A 22,430-nucleotide genomic window follows, 5' to 3' on the forward strand; every position below is an offset into this window, starting at 1 on the left:
AGTTTTAATAGAGAGAAAGAGTTATCTTGAAATAAATATAATTTAAAATATATATTAAATATAATACATATAAATTAACTATTAAATATAAAAGTATAATACTATTGCCTGTATTTATAAATTGCATTATCGTAAATTATCAAGGTGGCTCAACCCTATTGAAAATGTACAAAAAGAAAGAAGAAAAAAAAAAAGTGAAAACCAAGTAAAATTAAAAATTTTAATGATTAAATATAAATATTAAAAATAAAAAATTTTAAGCTAAAAAATTTAATGAATTTATTTATAAACTATATTAAGAGCATAATGATAAAGCATTTCTTTAAAATTTATAAAATTATATCTTCTATGTTTAAACTTTAGCTATAACAAAATTCAATTATCTGATTCATTTTTCTCTATCTGAAACTGTCTTTTTGTGTTGCAGGGATTTTTTTTTTTTTTGCGATGCATGTTATGCATAAATGAAGCTATCTCTACTAACCAAACTAAAAACTTGATTTGAAGCCTTGGTTACAAGTTATGCATCTCTTTACTCCTTGAATATGGCATAGTAAATACTGCGCATGTGGAGGATAAGCATTAGTTGACAATTCTATTAGATTTTCATCTGAGATGTAAGTGGTAATCAGAGGTTTTCATTTTCTTTTTTTATTTTCCACTCTCATTTTTCACCATTTTCCCCTCTTATTATTTGACATGTTTGTATGTTGGCAAGACATTTTCTAGTAAACCTGCTGGTAAACTGAAGGTAGGACAAGTCGACTTTCTCCTTGTTGTTGCTGCAACAGAAGAAAATTTTGTAATTTAAATTTTTCTTCAATTTTTTTTTATTTTTATTTATGGCAAAAAAAATAATACGGTAAATAATACTGATGGTGGTGGCATGGACGATATGTGTTGGATAAGCACCATCATCTTTAATTAATGATTTTAGCTGGGTTAACATTAGTAAACCTTTCCTAACTTTAAAAGTTGTGTGTTGGTGAATCCAGTTATTAATAAAATTACAATTGTAGCTAATCGATTGAATGATACGGGTTTGCTTTTAAGCACAAAAAAATTCAAGAACCAAACAAAAAAAAAACTTTGTGCTCTTGATATGGCTTCGATTGTAAAATTTTGTTTCATTTTTTCAAGAAAATACATTGTAAAAATTAGGGAATAAGGAAGACAGCTTTCTTTAGGTATTTTCCCCTTTAAGTTTTCAAGTTAGGTTTACCTTTTTATTGTAAATTTATATAATACTGAAAAAATTATTAATAAATAAAAACATATATATATATATACACACACTCACATAAGTATATACATATATATATATATATATATATATATATGTATATATATATATATATATATATATATATATATATATATATATATATATATATATATATATTTATATATATATACATATATGTATATATATGTGTATATATATATATATATATATATATATATATACAGAAATGTGAAAAATTAACTGGACAAGAGCATAACTTGAGATAACTCTTAAATAAAAAGCCTAATTTCTTTTAAATTTTTACTGAAATGTCAAAAAATTGATTACAAATTTAAAAACAAATGAATTTTTACTAAATCTAAGCAATCTAATCTAAGAAGTTTAATTAAAATTTGCGCATGCAAAAGAATCCAGACTGAAAAAAAACTTGAATTAGATTTTTTTTAAACATTTTTTAAATTGAAAATGCTTTATTTTAAAGTAAATTGCTTTAGTACTTTGTCAGGAATCCCTTAGCATTAATAACTGCTTAACAGTGACAAGACATTGAGTCCACCAGCTTTATAATCAAAATAATTTTGATTTTTCTCCATTCTTGTTTCAGAATATTCAATAAATCAAATTTACTTGTTGGTTTTCAACCTGAAATTTGTCAATCTATGCGTTCCTATAAATGTTCAATAGAATTAAGGTCAGGACTTTGCTATGGCCATTCCGTTAATTGAATTTTTTTGTTTAAAAAAAAGTCTTTTACAAGGGTTGAAGTGTCTTTTGGGTCATTATCCTGCTGAAATATCCATCCTCAAGCCATGAAAAATGATCCACACAAAATGCTGTCTTCGTAAATGCTGAAATTAAAGAACTTTATTATGTAAAATTTAGTGTTGACACAATCGAACATCTTTTGAGGTCTGCAAATCTATTTGGAAGACGTCCTACAAAGAAACTTTTTGTTTATATAAAGAATTGAAAAGCACGCTTAAGATTTGCTAATGAAAATTTGAATTGTGCATGAAAACAGTGATTGAAAGTACTTTTTAGTGATGAATTTAAGTTTATGTTATTTGGATCTAATAGTATTAGATATGTCTGTTGACCAAAAGGCCACAAACACGCTCCTAAATACCAGCTACCAACAGTAAAGCACAGAGGTCGAGATGTTATCAACTGGGCTAACTTGAGTAGAGATTGTATCAGTCCTATTTATTTGATTGATGGCAAAATGGGCAAAATATGTACAAAGATATATACAAAGATATAGTTAATGATGTTATGCTACCACATGCTAAAGACAAAATGCCTCGAGGAAGGATGTTTTAGCAGGACAATGACCCAAAGCACACTTCAACCCTTGTGAAAAGCTTTTTTAAAACCAAAGAAATTCCATTAATCGAATAACCTTAGAAAAGTCCTTACCTTAATTCTATTGAATGTCTATGTAAGCTCATTGATTGACAAATTTTAGGTCGAAAACCAACAAGTAAATGTGATTTATTGAATACTCTGAAACAATAATGGGGGTAAATCAAAACTATTGTGATTATAAAGCTGGTGGACTCAATGCCTTGTAATCAATGCTAAGGGCTTCCTGGCGCAGTACATAAGCAATTTACTTTAAAATAAAGCATTTTCAACTTAAAAAATGTTTAAAAAAAAAAATCTAATTCAAGTGTTTTTTTTTCTGTTCAGATTCTTTTGCATGTGCAAATTTTAATTAAATAAACTTCTAAGATTAGATTGCTTAGATTTAGTAACAATTCATTTGTTTTTAGATTTGTAATCTCAAGTTATGCTCTTGTCCGGTTACTTTTTCACATTACTGTATATATGCATATACATTTATATATTTTCATATGATTGTATATGATTTTATATGATTGTATATGATTGTATATAGTTTATATATATATATATATATATATATATATATATATATATATATATATATATATGTATATATATATATATATATATATATATATATATATATATATATATATATATATATATATATATATATGATTGTATATATATATGATTGTATATATTAATTTTTATATTTATTTATATGTAGGGCTCCAGGTATTAGGGTGAAAACATTTCATGGATCCACTAAACTAAATCGTTTAAGGAATCTCCAAAAAGTCCAACAATCTGATGGTGTTTTATTAACCACCTATGGTTAGTTTTTTTGTTCTTAAAACTCTACTTTATCATTTTCAGTCTTAGTTAATCTTCATATATGATTTCATTACCTTTAAAATAAATAAAAAATTTGTTGGCTAAAGATTTTACTTATAGTAAAACTTTTTCCATGAAGATATAAACAAGAGGGCTCAGTGAGAAAGTTGCCATTCATTAATATAGGAATGTCAACAAAATTGCAAAAGTTGTTTGCAATAAATAACTGAGTTTTGTTCAAGATAAAGTTCACAAGCACTACAAGCCCCAAGCTGTTACAGAAGAGAGATCAGATTTAAGATAAGCTGCCTGTTCTAAGGGATTAAAAAGAAAAGACTTTCAAGTCTATTCATTTTGATCAAGACAAAATTAGAGTAATAGAGCCATTTTAGATTTATGAATTTGATCATTAATGTAGATAACAAACAATACTGACCAAGGATAAAAAGTTTAGGTACCCTAAAAGACACTGGTAATGAAGAAAAATGTTGGCCTTCGAAAATTACTTTAATAAAATGATCAAAAACTTTCACAGATACACCATATGAAGCAAGCTTATGAAGAAGAACAGCATGTCAAACTTTATCAAAAGCTTTAGTTATATCAATAGCCTTTGCCTTTCCACCTCCATCTAATGCACAATAGAATCTTTCAGTCACAGCGAAAGTTTCCTGAGCGTAACTTCTGAGATAAAATATGAGATTTAGTAAACTGGGAATAATGGAGCTTAGCATCAAACTTTTGGATTCTGGATCCAGACTGGATTTAAGCAGGTTTTATCCAGGTATGGAAATTTGACTGTAACCAGGAGGTTTCATTGAAGGCACATTATCAGCAAAGAGAGAAAAGGCATCAGCCCAAAGACTATCACAAAGAAAATCATGAAAAGAATTCTAGACGGCTTTAGGATAGTAGTAAGTAGTGCGATGATAGGATGAGTTTGAAGAAAAGGTATGAGATTAAAAATTTATAGAGATCATTGCATGGTCAGAGCCATCTAAAGGTGAACAGGGAGAAATTGAGCGCAGGCTATGGTCAAAGACAAGACACAAATCAAGAAGTGAAGGTAAATGATTAGGGTTGCTTAATAAACGAGTCACAAAGTTTATTATTCCAGTAAGAGATTGAGAAGTACAGAAGTTATGAGATTTAGTGCCAGAAGTCTTGGTTTCTAACAGTATATGCAATTATAGCTGCGCTAGCCAAGTTGCGTAAATAAATTGTACTATCCAATTTTACATTTAAAACTTTTGAATGATGGCGCATTTACTGTAGTAGTTAATAAGGAAAGATTAATAGAGTTAAACCACAACTTCTAAATCCTTTTTTAAATTTCCTTAGAACTCTGTTTCCAGCTGCAGCTACATGCTCAGCTTGTAACTTTACTTTAAGGTTATTTGATACTATAACCCCTAAATCACACTCTTTTGTTGTGGTTTTGAGTTGTTTGCGTTGACCTTTTTTGTGATTCCATTGTATACAAATGATATGGCTTATCCTTTTTTTCAGTTTTTTTTTTGCCCATGTACAACTTTACATTTTTCGATGTTAAATGGCATGAGCCATTTTTTAGACCAGTTTACAGCTGTGTCGAGATCTTTATGAAGACTGTTCACTGCAAACCTTTTTAAAGAGAACTTAAGCCTTAAATGTTTATAATCTTAATATGCACCAAGTTTTACCATTCATGTTTAAAACAAATTATAGAAATTCTCCTAATTTATTTTAGCCTCAATTTAGTAAAACCTCTGAAAAATACTCTACTCAGTTTTCATTGAATAACTTTTTTGTTTTAAGAATTAATTTAAAGTTTATACCAAATCCAGTGGACCGTTTTTATGGAAACATTTTTCAAAACTTATTACTAAAAATAATACTGTTCAAAAGGTCACTTTAAAACTTATTGTATTTTTTATATTTTAAGAAATACATATAAATACAATAAAGGACAAAACAAGTACACTAATTTTCATTTCAAAAACACTAATATTCATTTCAAGAACACTAATCTTTCAAGATTATTTATAACTCAATCAAGATATCTTTGCTTTTATAAAAAAAAAGGAGAAACAGATCTCTAAATGATAAAGAAAATATAGAATGATAGAAAGAAGATATAGAAAATTATAGATATAGAAGAAAGATGAAGAACAGAAAAAAAAAAACTTAACCAAAAATTTCTTTTTAACTATATTAATAAAAATAATCTTTAAAAATATAATTTTTGAAGCGGTAATGTTTTATTTTAATGTTTTATTCAAATATATTTAATTAGTTTCAAAGTTTTTAACATTTGTTCAAAAAATTAAAAGTTTTTATCATTTCTTCATTTAAAGTTTTAATAAAATTTCGTACCTAAACTCTGTTAAGCTTGATTTCATTAATGAGTTGAAAGAAATAACTTTAAAAAAAGTTAAAGTACTATAGTATAAGAGTTTTTTTTTTAAGAAAAAGAAAATTAAATAGTAATACTTATAATATAATATAATATAAATAGTAATTATCAAAAAATATAGAGTTTATCTGTCTGTGGACATTTTCATTTTGTGAAGTAAACTCATAAAAAGTTGCATAGAAAAAGTAAAAAATGAACTTTGTTTATAATCAATCTGAAAGAGATCTTAGCAAAAAAATGTTTTAAAAATTAATTTTGTAAAGATTTATGGTCGTTTTAGTAAAAAAAAAACCATTGCAATTTTATTTGATGTTAATTGAGGTCAAATTAATGTTAACAACTTTTGATTTGATATCGCAAGGAGTATTTACTAAGATGTCAATATATAGGATAAATACTTTTTTTTTTCTAAAATTCCTTTCAGATTGGTTATAACCTAAGTTCATTTGTTATATAGGATATCTACTAAGCATGTAGTGGGCTATATGCTTATGTAGTAGTTATATTGCAGGCCATGGACTATGTAGTAGCTATGTAGATGTCTATGTAGTAGCTATGAGCAGGCTATGTAGTAGCTGTATTACAGGTTATGTTTTAGCATGTTCTATAATAGCTATGTACTACCTATAAATCGAAATATTTAAAAGCTTCGTAGCGTATAGTGGGTTATGTTGTAGTTATGTCCTGGAAAGAATAAACAATAGTTAAAGCTCATTTAAAGCTTCAGCTAAATTTTAAGTGCAATTGCACAGGTTATCCTACAAATTAAATTAACGTGTACAACCTTTGGTTTGATATTGCGAAAATCAGGAAATTTATTTAATTTATAATTAATATTTTTAATTAAATTATTTTTTTTTACTTTTTCAACTTTTGTTTTTATATCACAAAAATTAGGGTAATATATTTTATTTAAGTTTGTTTAAAACACTTTGAATATTATATTTTATATATAGGCATGTAGCAGCTACATGCTTATGTAGTAGCTATGTAGCTGGCTATATAGTATCTCTGAGTGGGCCGTGTAGTAGCTATACAACAGGTTATGTTGCAGCATTTTGTATATGCCCACTCTACTACTAAATCCCCACTACATATATCTATGTAGTGGGCGGGTAGCCTGCAGGCTATGTAGTACCAATCTATCTGGCTATTTAAAAGCTTTGTAGCGAGCCATATAGTGTTTATAAAGCGAGTTTGTAGTTATGTCCTAGAAAAAATAAACAATAATTAAAGCTAAAAGAAAGCTTCAACTAATTCTTTATGCGATTGCGTGGGCTATCCTACTAGTAAATATTATAAAATACTTGATCATCAAATAAGTTGCACTAACTTAAAAAATTCCAAATTTTTAAACAAAGGCATCAAACCAAAAATATTGTGGTGGATAGAGAGAGACTAATTGAAATTTTTTTTAGTTTAGTTAGTTACAATTAGTAACTTTAATTAGCTTAAGTTTAAAGTTACTTTTTAAGTTACAATTTGTTTTTTTTGTCACCACACTAAAATTTATTTCAAAAATTCAAAGTTTGTGTTTTCGAGGATTGTGTTTTGTTTTAGATTTAAGATTGAGATAACTTAAATAAATTTAAAAAATTCTCAATCAAAAGTTTATTTAAAATTTTTTTTATAATAAATTGCTTTTTATTTATAGATAGAATATATTTATACATAGAATTTTGCAAATATATATAAAATGCTTATAATAAAATTTGCTAAATATGTATAGGGTTTTTTATACTACTTACACCCTTTGCTATGGTCTTTTATGCTACTTACACCCTTTGATATGGCCTTTCTTACTACTTACAACTTTTGCTATAGCCTTTTATACTAGTCACACCCTATGCTATGGCCTTTTATACTACTTACACCCTTTGCTATGATCTTGTGTTTATGGCAATCTTTTAATACCGCCCATGTTCAAATAAGTATCCTTTTTTAATTAGCACCTTTTTCCTAATTTTTTATGTTTTAGGATATGTTTTATTTTCACATCCAAGACAGTATTTAGAAATAAAAAAAATTTAAATTTATTTTCGAGCTCCCTTTTGAATTTACCTTCATTCCAAATATAAAAGTGTTGCTATTTGATAATTTAAGGTTAAATGATATTTATATATTATAATCCATATATCATATTCTAACTTCTATTATGTGTACTTTTGTAAAAAAAAAACAAAAAAAACACAGCAATAAAAATTGAACATTTATGTTAACAGGCATGATTGTTTCAAACTATGAATCATTTGGCCGAGATCAAAATGGAGAAGAGTTTGTTTGGGTAGACTTTATTTTATTTATTTATTTATTTATTTTTGTCTTTTTTTTATTGTTGTTATCTTATTGTTTTAGGATTATATTATACTTGATGAAGGTCACAAGATAAAAAATCCTTGCAAAACTAGCAAATGTGTGAGAATGGTACCAGCTAAATATCAGTATATTTTAACTGGAACACCAGTACAAAATAACTTGAGTGTAAGTCAAGACTTGATTTAAAAAAATAATGAAAAATTTTATTTAACTACGTAAATTTTTGCGCTAAAATATTTATAAGTTTTTATTACTAGGAATTGTGGGCACTTTTTGATTACACTCATAAAGGAACACTTCTTGGAACTGAGAAAACATTCAAAATAGAATTTGAAAATCCAATTATAAAGGTTGGTTGATATTATTCCAAAAATTAGGAGATTTTAAAAACAGCATTTAAATAAAGTAATATGTGTTTACTAGAGTGTTTATAGAATTATTGTTATCTTTTGTAGCTGTGTTTTTTTATCTTTGTTGTGCTAGGCTAGAGAAAAAGGTGCAACACCGTATCAGCAAGACTATGGTAACCAATTATCAATAAAGTTGAGAGAAATTATTGCTCCCTTTTTTCTTAGGAGAACAAAAGATGAAATTTTTTCAAAAAATATAGTTCAGCAAAAGGAAACTGAAAAAACGTATTAATTTAATTTTTTTTTTTACATTTCTCAAACTTTATTTCTTGTTGCTTTTAGATTGCAAGCAATTTGTTTAGATTGCATTTTTAATGTGTTTAACTTTAGACATAATTTTAGTAATCAGCCAAAAAAAAGATTTAAAGCGAAAAAAATATTTTTTTCGCATTAACTTTGTATAAAGGTTTTGAACTATTTTAAAGTTATTGATCATGTTGGTTGTTGGACAATAATTATTATATATGTTGGTTGTTGGATAATAATTATTACATATGTGATTATTTATTATATATGTGATTATTTATTATATATGTGATTAATTATTATATATGTGATTTTTGTTTAATGATTAAAATAACCGAGTAAAATTAGTAAAATGATTTAATTCTGATAAAATTTCAATTTTTATTTGGAATAAGTTGGAATAATTTCTTTGCTGCTTACATCTTTATTAGTTCTGATTAATTAATTTATTTTTTTCCTAATTTCAATTTATATAAATAAGGCTTATTTTTTGAGTACCCACCTACATACAGAAATCTTCTTTTACGTTAACAAAATTTATTCTTATATTTTGAATTGGGTTGGTTTTGTGTTGAGCAATAATTTTTTTTCTTCTTTTTTTTCATTCTTTTTGCAGGAAAAAAAAAAAGACTTAGGTCAGTAAAAAAAATTTATCTATTTATAGAATAGTGCTATTCTATAAATATATATCTACTATAGATATTATAGCTTATATAGATATACATTTTCTGAGCAAAATGCTGACTTTTTTCTATATGGTTTTTTTTTTTTTCAGAAAAAAAAACCATATAGAAAAAAACCTATTGCTGGCCTAATCCAAATCCTCAGTATATGTATGTATATATATTTGTATATATATATTTATATATTTATATATATATATATGTATATATATATATATATATATATATATATATATATATATATATATATATATATATATATATATATATATATAATACAATTTCAAGAAATACACTAATAACTAAAACTTATATTTAAATTTGTTAGGGCTACAGGCCTTTTAAAGAATCATCAGTAGTGTTGTTATTTTTAATGTTGCAAAATTTCTCTAGTTGACTCCATCCCATGAAGAATAAAGGGTGTTTTAAAAGTTTGAGAAGCCCATACAAAGTGCTAAAATATGTTTTATACTGTGACTTTTTTTATTCTTTTATGTTCATGTTATGGTAAAGTTAATGATGGCTCATGTTTTAATGATCTTGAAGAAACAATTACTTTATTGAAGACAGTTTGATCTCCATAGTTTTGAAAAGAAATAAAAAAAAGATAGGAAAAAAGTTTATTAAGTTTACTAGAGAAACTTTGTAATATCCATAAAGATGTAAAAATATTTTCAGTAATTCCTGTGGTCATTCAGGTTTGTATTAAGGAAGAGGTTTATAAAATAGCAAATAACATAACAAAAGTTTGGAACTTTCTTTTGAAAGGTTATAAGTTTCTTACCTTTAAGTAAGATATACTGAATGGAATTATATAGTCTTGAATTACTAAATCAATAATGCTTGCAGCATTCACTGCTACTGTTTGAGTATATTTAAAAGTGTGTCTTATTCTGTACCTAATATTGAAATCCACACCAAAAAATTTCCAGCATAGATAAAACTTTTTTTTTTTTTAAATATTCATTTTTAACAAAGCTGAAATCACTATTTAAGTTAGGAAATAGAAAGCAAATAAAAGAGTTTAAGCACTAGAAAATGGATGACAGAAGATATAAAAATCTTTAAATTGCATGAGCCAGGAAAGATAAACAAAACTTTAATGTTCAAGGTAAAAAAACTAGATATATAAGTTTTTTGAGCATAAAGTTTTCTAAATAACAAGTCACACCAGATTGATTTGGTAGAACAAGTAATTATAGCTTGCTTATATAGCAACCATGATAGTATGTGCAGAAAAGAGAAAGAGATGCAATCTTACAAAGGTGAGACTGAGTCTCAAGCTGGGCAGCTAGAGTAGATCCATTTACATATACAATTTATTTTCGTAGGTTGTCTAAATGTAAATAGGCATCATTAGAAGAACAAGCCTAGTTATGAAAACAGTGTTCCAATGACAGATAAAAGATTTATGAAGGTATAAATTGGAATTAGGATTAAGAAAATGGCAAACATGATAAAAAGAACTTTAGTAGATACAAACTTTACAATCAGTTGTATGTTTGCCATGAGAGATCATTAGTTAAAGATTATCAAATAAGACATAAAGCAGAGGACTTAATAAGAAGTGGTAGTTAACTAGTGGTAGAATGCTCCATACACAATCTAGAGGTTCAAGGTTCAAATCTGTTCTACATAGTGAATCTATTCTATGAGGTGAATTTAAAAAAAAAAAAGATTTGCTATTTATCAATATTGAAATACTAACCATATTGCAGTAATTATTCACAATTATTGTCAAGAAGATCAATAATATAGATTAGGAAACATGACCAAGGATGGACCTAGTTGTACTGATAATAAAGGAGGGTGTTATTATCCATCAAGGTATTATTATGTATCAAGGTATTATTATGCATCAAGGTATTATTATCCATCAAGGTATTATTATCCATTAAGGTATTATTATCCATCAAGGTATTATTATCCATCAATGTATTATCCATCAAGGTATTATTATCCATCAAGGTATTATTATCCATCAAGGTTAACTTAAATACTATGATTAAAATGAATGGTTGTATAGTTTTAAAAACTTTCCCAGTCACTCCATATGAATCAATCTTGTAAAGAAGACTAGCATGTGAGACATTATTAAAAGACTTTTATATGTCAAGAGGGGTAGCTTTTGTCTCACCACATCCATTCAATATACAGCAGAACCTTTCTGTTATTGTGGTTAACAAGTCAGCAGTAGGACAAGAAAATTCAAATTTGTATTGTTAGTCAGAAAGTAAGTTGTTGATTCAAGATGAGATATTAGATGTTTAATAATTTAAAACTCAAAGCTAATTATTGTAGGAAGACTGATTGAGAAATAGTTAGATGGATTAGAGTGATTTACAGAGTTTTTTAAAATTGGAACCACTGATGTCATTTTCCAACAAACTCCAAATTCCAAAAAATTTCCAATAATTTCCAACACACTCCAAATTCCAAAAAATAGTTTACATAATATTTAAGAAAGTTCTACAGAGCACTTTTGTGAGACTGTAACATACAAAATTACAGGTGGTCAATGGTCAACAACTGTTAAAAATGATTTAAATTGCTGTTTTGACCTCCCTAAGTATGCGGTAGTGATGTAGTGGTAGAGCGCTCGCTTCATAAGTTTAAAGCAACCAGAGAGGTTCTGAGTTCGATTCCCACCACATCCCTAGTAGTACCGCGCTCAACTTGTTTCTCTGTGCAGCGGCCTTGTTTGTCAAGGTTTGTGTTTCGGAGTTATAGAGTTGAGAGAGGGTTATAACCACAAGTAGCCTCCTCATCTGTAGTGGCCTTCTCAGCCTTGGGGAGGTGAATTATAAAAAAAAAAAAAAAGAATTATTTCTGGTCAAGGTTGATTGGAAATTTTTCATGGTATACCGTGTCCGAAATGGCTCAAAACTTGAACTCGAGTTTCCGAAGAAACCCTTAGGGAGGTTTAAAGTAAACATGATCACATTTCAAAAAATGCAAAAATTGAAATCAAACTATTTCATCGGAGAAAGAAAATTGGTTTTGAATTTCTAACATATATAAAGAAATGCCGGTTTACATAATTATTGAAAAAAATGATTTTGACTCATTTTAAACTGGAAATACCATCCAAATGTTTCTATATGTAGCATATTTGTGTGTTGGAACATTCCATTATTATGTGTATGGGTTTAGGAAAATCCTTAGTTTAAAAAAAACATTAATGTACTAAGTGGTAGTTGTAGAAATTTTGTTTGAATATAACAAAAGCATAATATTCATAATTTTGAGTCTTTTTTATCACAATTCAGTTAAAATGATAAAGACTAAACAATTTTAATTCACATTTATTCTTCCAAACAAATAAAAATCACATTGATTATTTCTTTTTACATTCTACAACTGTTTGCTGTTAAATTTGACCACTGATGCTTCTAATTTCATTCCATATTCTGAGTGATGAGAGGGTCTTTTAAATCTATTCCAATGAACACTGAAGCTGTGATGAATAGACTCAGTTGTTAGTTTGCTGTAACACCCCAAAGACTCTTTTCTCTGAGCAACAAAGTCTTGAATGTAATAAAAAACTGAATGAACCTTTGGAGTGACACTGGCCATTGTAAGTTGAAGCTTTTAAAGCTGTTGATTTTATCAATATAGCTTTTATCCAGTGCATTGCCAAACCAAGCTGTCACAACAGAATCAAATTTCCTGAATGTGTCAATGATGGGAAATGTTTCAAAAGCACAATTTTTCTCAGCAAGCTGTTGCAATACATCAATGTTTTTCAAAAGTTTGTTACACTCATTCCCAGCAAATTGACCTCCATGAAAAGGCTGACATTTGATGTGAAGAGCTGATGGCAAGCTGTTGCAATACATCAATGTTTTCCAAAAGTTTGTGACACTCATTCCCAGCAAATTGACCTCCATGAAAAGGCTGACATTTGATGTGAAGAGCTGATGGCAAGCTGTTGCAATACATCATTGTTGTTTGGGTGAAGTGATTAGAAAGGTGCTTACCAAGTTGAGAGAATTTCTCACGAAAGTTGGTCTCAACTATTTTGGATTTTGACACTTGATTGAGAGTTGTAGCAAGTCTTTTAATTCCTGTATTTGACAATCCTGTGTTATATTGCACATGCACTAAATCTTGGGCAATCAACTCAGATTCTTTTTTGAAGAGTTCCTTTTTTGAAGAGTTCCTAAAAACGTAATAGAAATGAGAAAAATGAAATAGTCCATTTTATGTAGAATTTTATTTTACTTTTCATCAATTTGGTACAAAGGTAAGTATTATTGTATTCCTTTAAACTAAGGCTTGTCCATGGGAAGTTGATAAAAAATCATAGTATCAGTTTTTTATTTAAATTCACTGGTGAAATTACAAACATATCTGTATTATAAAAAGTAAAATAAATCTTCCAAAACAATACCTTGTGTTGTTGGCAATGGTCTTCCACCTCCAGATCTTCTTATTTTGATGGTTCCATGGGGAGATGCATCTTTTGAAAGAATTACAGATGATGCAATCTGCTCTCCAATCTTCAAATCTGTAGATGCAAGCAGCTTCATATTCTCCCAAAAGGTAGATTTACTGAAAGTGTGTGGAAGATCTCTTCTAATGATTGTTAAGCAGTCTGAGCATCTTTTCTCAAATTTTGATGATGATGATGATGATGATGATGATGATGATGATGATGATGATGATGATGATGATGATGATGATGATGATGATGATGATGATGATGATGATGATGATGGTGATGGTGATGATGATGATGATGATGATGATGATGATGATGATGATGATGATGGAATGCTTGATGTTTCCAAGGGGTATCTCTCATTTAGCTTGAGGTGGCCAATTTTGCAAACAAGACAATCACAGTCCTGGCCTCTTGTTGAGTGACGGGTTTCAATTTAGTCAAAATTAAAAAGACTTGGAAGTGTCACATTTTCGCCATTGTGCCTTTTTTGAAGGTTAACTCTGCAGCGATCACAAACTCCCAAGGGAACCCTTTGATCAGCAAAATCAATTTCATCAGAAAATATTTCTTTGACTGGCTCAATCAAGAAGGAGGTTAAAACTCTTTCAGACTTTCTCATACAAAGAAAACAAACAGTTTTTCTGCAATCATCATAGGATTTAGCTGAGTTAGGCATTTTTAATGAAATAACTTGATTTGACACAATTCATATACACCAAAGCAACTAAGAGTCAATGCCTTTTCTTGAAAAAAGAAAAAAAAACATTTTGCCACATTGTGCAAACTACAAATTTAGCATTTTTAGCTTAATTCAAAGAGCATTATTTCTGTCCTGTTATAATTACTTATACTTTGAAATTACAAATGAGGTGTTTAGAAATATACATTGAAAACTTAGGCTCTTTGAATATTAACATTCTTATACTAGATTTTTTAGGAATGAATGAAAATCTTAATAAAAAGAAAGATTTTTATAAACTTTTAAACACAATAACATAAAAGTTAATTTCCAAACACTCAAATATGCTACATATAGAAACGTTTGAATGGTATTTCCAGTTTAGAATGAGTCAAAATCATTTTTTTCAATAATTATGTCAACCGGCATTTCTTCATAAAATGTTAAAAATTTAAAATCAATTTTCTTTCTTGGACGAAATAGTTTTATTTCAATTTTTGCATTTTTTGAAATGGAAGCATGTGTACTTTAATCCACCAAAAGGGTTTCTTTGGAAACTCAAGTTCAAGTTTTGAGCCGTTTCGGACTAGTGTGGGTAAATTAGCATATTTTGTTTTCAAGTTTTTCGAAATCTAATATTATTTCAATTGTCATATACACCATAAACGCAAATTTTAGCACGCAATTCGCTAATAATATTGAGTTCTTTTAATCTATGGGATTTATATCGCTTTCGCAGAATAAAATCAATAAACAAAATAAAATTTAATTCTTGTTGAATCCTACAAATCTTTGAAAAACAATAGCTATAGTGCACCTAAAACATTAAAGTTTGACTTCACAATATTTAATGTATGCATAAGCATACTGAAAAAAAAAAAAAAAAAACTACAAGTAATATAATACTATAAGTGATGTACATAGTGATAAACAATTGAAATAGATTAAGAAAACAATTTTTACAGAAAATATAACAATTTACATGTTTATTATTTTATATTAACTATTTGATAAAAATAGTATATATAAATTTGATAATTAACAACTTCAAGTTTCAAAAAATAAAAAAGAATCATCAGTACAACATATTCAATCCAAAAAAACATCAAGCCAATTTATAAGTACAATTGCACCGCCAACTGTATCTGTAGAACCAGGTATACATCAAACAAAGTACCATTCACATTTTGATATTCATTATTGTTTTCACCACAGTTAGTCTCATTGTCCATTTCACTAATCTAGACAATACATCATACAACTATTAAATACATACTAACAAATTTTCTTTATTTACTAATTCTTTTTACTTATAATTATTATGTAATAGTAGCAACAAATATATCATTATTTATAAATAACAATTATAAGATTATTACCTCTTTTTCGCCTAAGCTATCTGCATTATGTACAACATTGTTTATATGCCTTTAATGTTACTTGAATAAAATGATAAAATTAAAATAAAAAGATTCATTTAAACTAATACATATATATATATATATATATATATATATATATATATATATATATATATATATATATATATATATATATATATATATATATATATATATATATATATATATATATATATATATATATATATATATATGTTACCTGCATGTTAGTAACATTTGTATAGAACAAGACAGCAACAAATATTGTATTACTTATTTATTTTTGTAATTAAAAAAAAAACTTCTTCATCAGAGCTATCTGCATGATGTACAACATCATTTAAAAATCTGTTTTCTTCCTGTCCTTGCCATCTTTATATATGTTATAAAACACAGAACTTGTTAATGTACGGCTAAACAAATAAATAAAAATTTATATTGCCAGTTAAACCTGCCTGCTGATAATGTAGTAATTTAAATGAAATGATAAAGTTAAAATAAAAAGATTTATGCACATATATAAATGTTACCTGCATGTTAGTAACATTTAAATAGAACAAAGCAGCAACAAATATAGTATTACTTATAAGTTATAATTTTAAATAAAAACTTACTTCTTTGTCTGAGCTGTCTGCATGGTGTACAACATTATTTATATTGCCAGTCAAACTTACCTGCTTATAATGCAGTAATTTAAATAAAATGATAAAGTTAAAATAAAAGAACTTATGCGCTTACACAACTATTGCATTATACAATTAAATTCAGAATTTTATTATATTTTTACTTTACTATATAAAACATAACAAATATAATAAATATGTAATTTATTAAGCATAGTAATGCAAAAACATAAAAATATTTAAGTGTGTGCATAAATTAATTTATTTTTACTTAAGACGAGCGCTTTACATTAGTTAAATATAAACAAATAAAAATAACAGTATTATAATTAATAATAGTGTATTATTTATAAACATTGCTTTTATATGCTTTATCTAACTGTGAAGTAAAATCTTGTGCATTAGTTAACTTCCCTTTCTGACATTTTTAAAACATTACCATAGGTTTCCTTCTCTAAGTTGTTCTTGGAACATCCTTACAAGTTGAATCCCAAAGATTATGTTTATACCTTTTCTGGTTAATTCAAACTCAATTCATCATTTTATTTAGATAGCTTTTAAACTATTTTTAAAAATATTAAATGCATATAAAAACTGACTATGTTATAAACAATGTAAATGATGAACAGCATTATTTATATTGCCTGTCAAACCTGTCGGCTTATAATGTAGTAATTTAAATAAAATAATAGAGTAAATATAAAAGAATTTATACACAAACTATTACTTTATTTACATATTCTAATAATTCTTAAGAAAAAACATAATAAATATCCCTACTAGATCTAGTCCCTAACTAAATGCCGACTTAAATGGTCGCATCAACAAAACGACAAAAACAACTTAACAGAACTAAAATTGAATAAAACATTTATCATAAAATAAAGTTTTTTAATACTTAAAAAACATTTACCATACAAAAAAGTATTTTTACTTAAAACATTTTTTTGCAAACTAAAGCCATTAAAAAATAAATAAAAAAGATAGTACCAGTTATCTTTAGTACATTAGTTATCTAATCTTATCTGATACACTGCTTATATATTAATATATTTGATAAGTTTTATAAGAATAATTATATTAGTTTTAATGTACATTAAATAACTAGTGTATTAATACACTAGTTATCTATCTATTTGTTGTAAACCAAATAAACATTAAGAATCAAACTAATTTACTTGACATACTTGCTGTAGTATAGTATATTTAATTATATATTATTTATGCATATACTTATTTAGCTATTACCAGTAGTTTTGCTTACTTTGCATAACTTGCAATAGTATAGCCTATACTATTGCAAGATATGCAAAGTAAGTAAAGCTACTGGCAATAACTAAAATAAATATATGCATAAATAGTATATAATTAAATATATGAATAATAAGTATATATATATATGCATTTTATAATGCATTATAATATGATGATATCCAGAGACGTAAAACAAAGACAAGACAGTTAAATGAGTTTCGAGACGTCTCGCTACCAAGATTTAAGTCTCGAGACCAACATCTTTGATAACATAATATTATGATGCATTATAAAATGGATACATTTATCATATTCTAACTATTGCAAATATATCTAGTTGTTTATGTCTGTATGTTTAGTTTGAATCATATTAAATGTAATACATTATGAAAAACATATAATTTATAGTCTTATTAAATACAGAAAAACAGAAGAATACAGTAAATATTGTTCACTCAAGTTAGAAATAATTGTAACTCTACAAGTCAAGACGGCATCTTTAAAAGCGCATTTGTAAAACCCATAGTTTTACCATATGGTAAAATCGATGGTTTTTACGAATGCGCTTTTAAAAATAATTGTAACTCAACGAGTGAAGACGGCATCTATAAAAGCGCATTCATAAAACCCATGGTTTTACCATATGGTAAAACCATGGGTTTTACGAATATGTGTAATAACATGGATTTTATCATATGGTAAAATCTATGGATTTATAAATGTTTACCATGCCACATGAGCTATGAAAAAAAACCATGGTTCACCCATGGAAATTCCATGAAATTTCCGTTTTCCATGGGAAAACCATAGTTTACTCATAGAATTCCATGGATTTTCCATGGAATACCCATGGAATATTTCTGTAAAGGTATCGCCTATTTTTTATTATGTGCTCTGAGAACTGTGATGAGAATGGTAACTGGACCACAAGCTGTAAGTGATTTGAATTTTCAATAATAAATTAACCTGTTTCTCTGGGATGACAGGAAGAGTGTCATTAGATACAAGGGATGAATTAGAAGAGATGTTCTTTGCACATAGTTCTATATCATCTTTTGGATAAATGATAAAATTGGATTCCTTTATGAGGAATGGAATCTTAGATCTGTCTTTTTTGACACTGTTTAAAGTTTTCCAAAAGTTTTCTGTCTACTTTTTGAAAAAAAGCTTGAGATTTAATAATTAAAAAGTTTTGATTCTTCATGTCAAACATTACATTTTTCTCCCACAATTTCTAACAATAATAAAAATATATTTGTTTTTATACTAGGTCAAGTGCTTATGGAACCCACTAATGTTCTCTCCCACAATTTCTAGCAATAATAAAAATATATTTGTTATTTTTATTATTGCTGATTTGTATGTTGCACAATATCAAATAATTCTATTTGATATTGTGCAACATACAAATCATTCAATACTAAAAATGTTCACACTTCTTCTTTTTTTTTAATCAGTTTTTGACAAGCTGGTGAAGTAATTAAAAGCTGGTGAAGTAATTAAAAGTTTTTGACAATCTAAAGCTTGTGAACATATTAAAAGTTTTAAGTTGTTACATGAAAATGAATACTAGTTACAAATATGTATTAAATTTTCAGGTAGTTATAATTTTGATGTGTGTAAAAAAGAAAGTTAATCAAAAAAACTGCAAAAGGCAAGGATTGCCTTGTGCAATCAACATAAAAATTGGTCTTATTGCAAGTGGCGAAATGTTATAATCTCAGACGAAATAAATGTTGAGGTAGATATGCGAAAATGTATTTACATTACATTCGTAAGAATTCACCCATATGTCGTGAAACTAGGTTTGAATCGACAGACTATTCTTTCATGTGCTTTCGTTTAGCACCACTTCACTCTATCACCTTTTTCTTTGTTCTATATCGCTCTCCTTCATCTGAAGACTGCACTCTTTTTGATGTTATTTCTGATCATATTGACCAAGCCCTCTCTCTTTATCCATCAGCTAATATAGTTGTTGTTGGTGACTTTAATGCTCACCACTCTGAATGGCTTGGCTCTAGTGTCCGTGATTCTGCAGGCATTAAAGCCCACAACTCTTGCCTTTCTCAATCCCTAACTCAAATAGTCAACTTTCCAACTCGCTTTCCAGACAACCTGAATCATTTACCTTCTCTACTTAACTTATGTCTGATTATTTCTGATCCTAGTCAGTGCTTAGTTTCTCCACATTAACCCTTAGGTGCTTCTGATCACAGTTTGATCTCTCTAAAACTAATATCTCATCCTTCTTCATCACCTAAATCCACCTATTATCGTATCTCTTACAACTACCTTAAAGCTAATTGGGATTTTTTCTGTGATTTCCTTTGTGATGGCTCTTGGGTAGAAATCTTTCGTCTTCCTGTCAACAATTGTGCTTCTCACATAACTTCGTGGATACAGGCTGGCATGGAATCTTTTGTTCCCTCTCGACGATTCCAGGTCAAGCTTCACTCTTCTCCATGGTTTTCCACACATTTTGCTGCTGCAATTTCCAACTGAAACCGTAACTTCCATATCTATCAACAAAACAATTCTCCAGGAAACAGACGTCTGTTTATTACTGCTAGAAACAATTGTAAAAACGTTATGTCTAACACTAAAGCCTGCTATTCTCAGGTCATGAAACCTCATTTTCATCACAATAATTAGGTTCTCGTGACTTCTGGAGAATCTTTAATAGTATCAATAATAAGGACTTTGTCACCTCACCTAAAAACAAAGCTGAATTGTTTGCTAAAAACTTTTCATCAATATCATCTCTTGATTCCACTAGTTGCGTTCTACCTGATATTGCCAACAAACATGTTGATCCATTGCTTGAGATTCGTATCACTCCAGCTTCTGTATCTAAAGTGATTTCCTGCCTAGATTCTTCTACAACTTGTGGCCCGGACAACATATCTGTTATTGTCTTGCAGAAGTGTTCTCCGGAGCTGTCGTCTATACTCTTAAAACTATTCAACAAGTGCTTATCAGAGTCTTATTTTCCAGCCTGCTGGAAAATAAGACTTTGATAAGCGGCATCTGTTACCCCTATCTTCAAAAATTCTGGAGAGCGATCTGATTCATCTAACTACCATCCCATTAGTCTTCTTCCTATCATATACAAGGTTTTTGATTCTTTAAGAAACACTTAATTTCTTAAATCTAATAACTTACTTTTTGACCATCAATATGGATTTCGATCTTCTCGTTCTACAGCTGATTTTTTAACAGTAATAACTGATAGGTTTTATCGTGCATTAGATAAAGGTGGAGAGGTTAAGGCCATCTCTCTTGACATTTCAAAAGCTTTTGATAAAGTTTGGCATGCTGGTCTTCTTTAAGATTATTGAATCCTTCCTTTCCAATTGTAGTATAACAGTTGTCCTCGATAGAAAACACTCTTTTTCTATCGAGGACAACTTTTTTTTTTTTTTAAGTGCTCCAAAAACTCTTATTTGTCTAGTTTTTTTCCTCGAACATCAGCTCTTTGGAATTTGCTTCCTTCATCTTGCTTTCCTGATTCATATAATTTGCTATCCTTTAAGTCGTCCGTCAATCGTTATCTTGCTCTACAATCTTCATCTTTTCTCTTCTCAGTAACTTCCAACTTTAATTAGTGGTTGCTTGCAGCCTTGTTGGAAGCGAAGATGTTTAAAAAAAAAATTGGCATGTTATGCTATGGCAATCATTCCAAGAAAGATTTGATTCGAATTGTGCATTAATATGAACCAAGCAAGGCAGTGGCAGTAGAGGCATTATGTTCTGCATGATTTATGCAGGACTTGGATGCTATCGATTATTTGAAGGTCGACTTAATGCTGATAGATATATTGAAACTGCCTTCTCTTAATTGATATATTTAAAGAAGAAAACAGCAATATTATCTATCAACAAGATGGTTCATCATGCCATACTGCAAAAATATGTAAACAATTGTTTGATGACAACCAAATTTCAATAATATTGTGACCTGATAAAAGCCCAGACCTAAATTGTATTGAAAATTTATGGTCATGGTTAGATCATCATCTTGGAAAAATTAAAATTTCAAATGTTGAACAACTAAAAATTGAAATAAAGAAATTGCTTGACAATGTGCCTAAAGAAATATCTCCAAATCTTGTAAATTCAATGCCAAAGTGAGTAAATCAATTCTTACTACAGAAAGGTGGTTCTTCAAAATGTTGAATTTTTTTTTTTTTCTTTCAATGGTTTTCTATTTGTAAATTATTGTTCTGATATATTATTTGAAATATATCCTTAACTTTTAACCAATCTTTTTTTTAAATTAAAATAACATGTTTCATAATTTTTTTCCTTTTGCTATCAAAATCATTATGTTTAGATTTTTTTTTAAAGATTTTCATAATGCACATAGATTTTACCTATATTAATGAAAAATAAAAAAACAAAATACATTTTAGTTTTCATTTTATTTTGAATTAATGCTTTATAAAAAAGCAAGCTTTAATTTATGACCAATGGTCTATAACATTAAAATTCATATACATAACATTACAATAGATAATGCAACTTTTTTTTTTTTTTTTTTTGGAATT

The 22,430-nt window shown here is 27.8% G+C and overlaps 1 protein-coding gene across 4 annotated transcripts in view; it reads left to right on the forward strand.

Annotated features, from left to right (window-relative positions):
* The window catches only part of LOC100200890 (DNA excision repair protein ERCC-6-like), an 83,519-nt gene that overhangs the window by 15,151 nt on the left and 45,938 nt on the right, over nt 1-22,430 (forward strand). For all 4 annotated transcript variants that reach the window (XM_065812703.1, XM_065812704.1, XM_065812705.1 and 1 more), the window contains exons 4-8: nt 3,321-3,427; nt 8,045-8,106; nt 8,178-8,303; nt 8,396-8,488; nt 8,622-8,773. In XM_065812703.1, the coding sequence (XP_065668775.1) occupies nt 3,321-3,427; nt 8,045-8,106; nt 8,178-8,303; nt 8,396-8,488; nt 8,622-8,773 (540 nt within the window). The remainder of the gene's footprint in view (nt 1-3,320; nt 3,428-8,044; nt 8,107-8,177; nt 8,304-8,395; nt 8,489-8,621; nt 8,774-22,430) is intronic.

Source organism: Hydra vulgaris, chromosome 12 (assembly GCF_038396675.1).
Source record: "Hydra vulgaris chromosome 12, alternate assembly HydraT2T_AEP".
Taxonomy (NCBI): Eukaryota; Metazoa; Cnidaria; class Hydrozoa; order Anthoathecata; family Hydridae; genus Hydra; species Hydra vulgaris.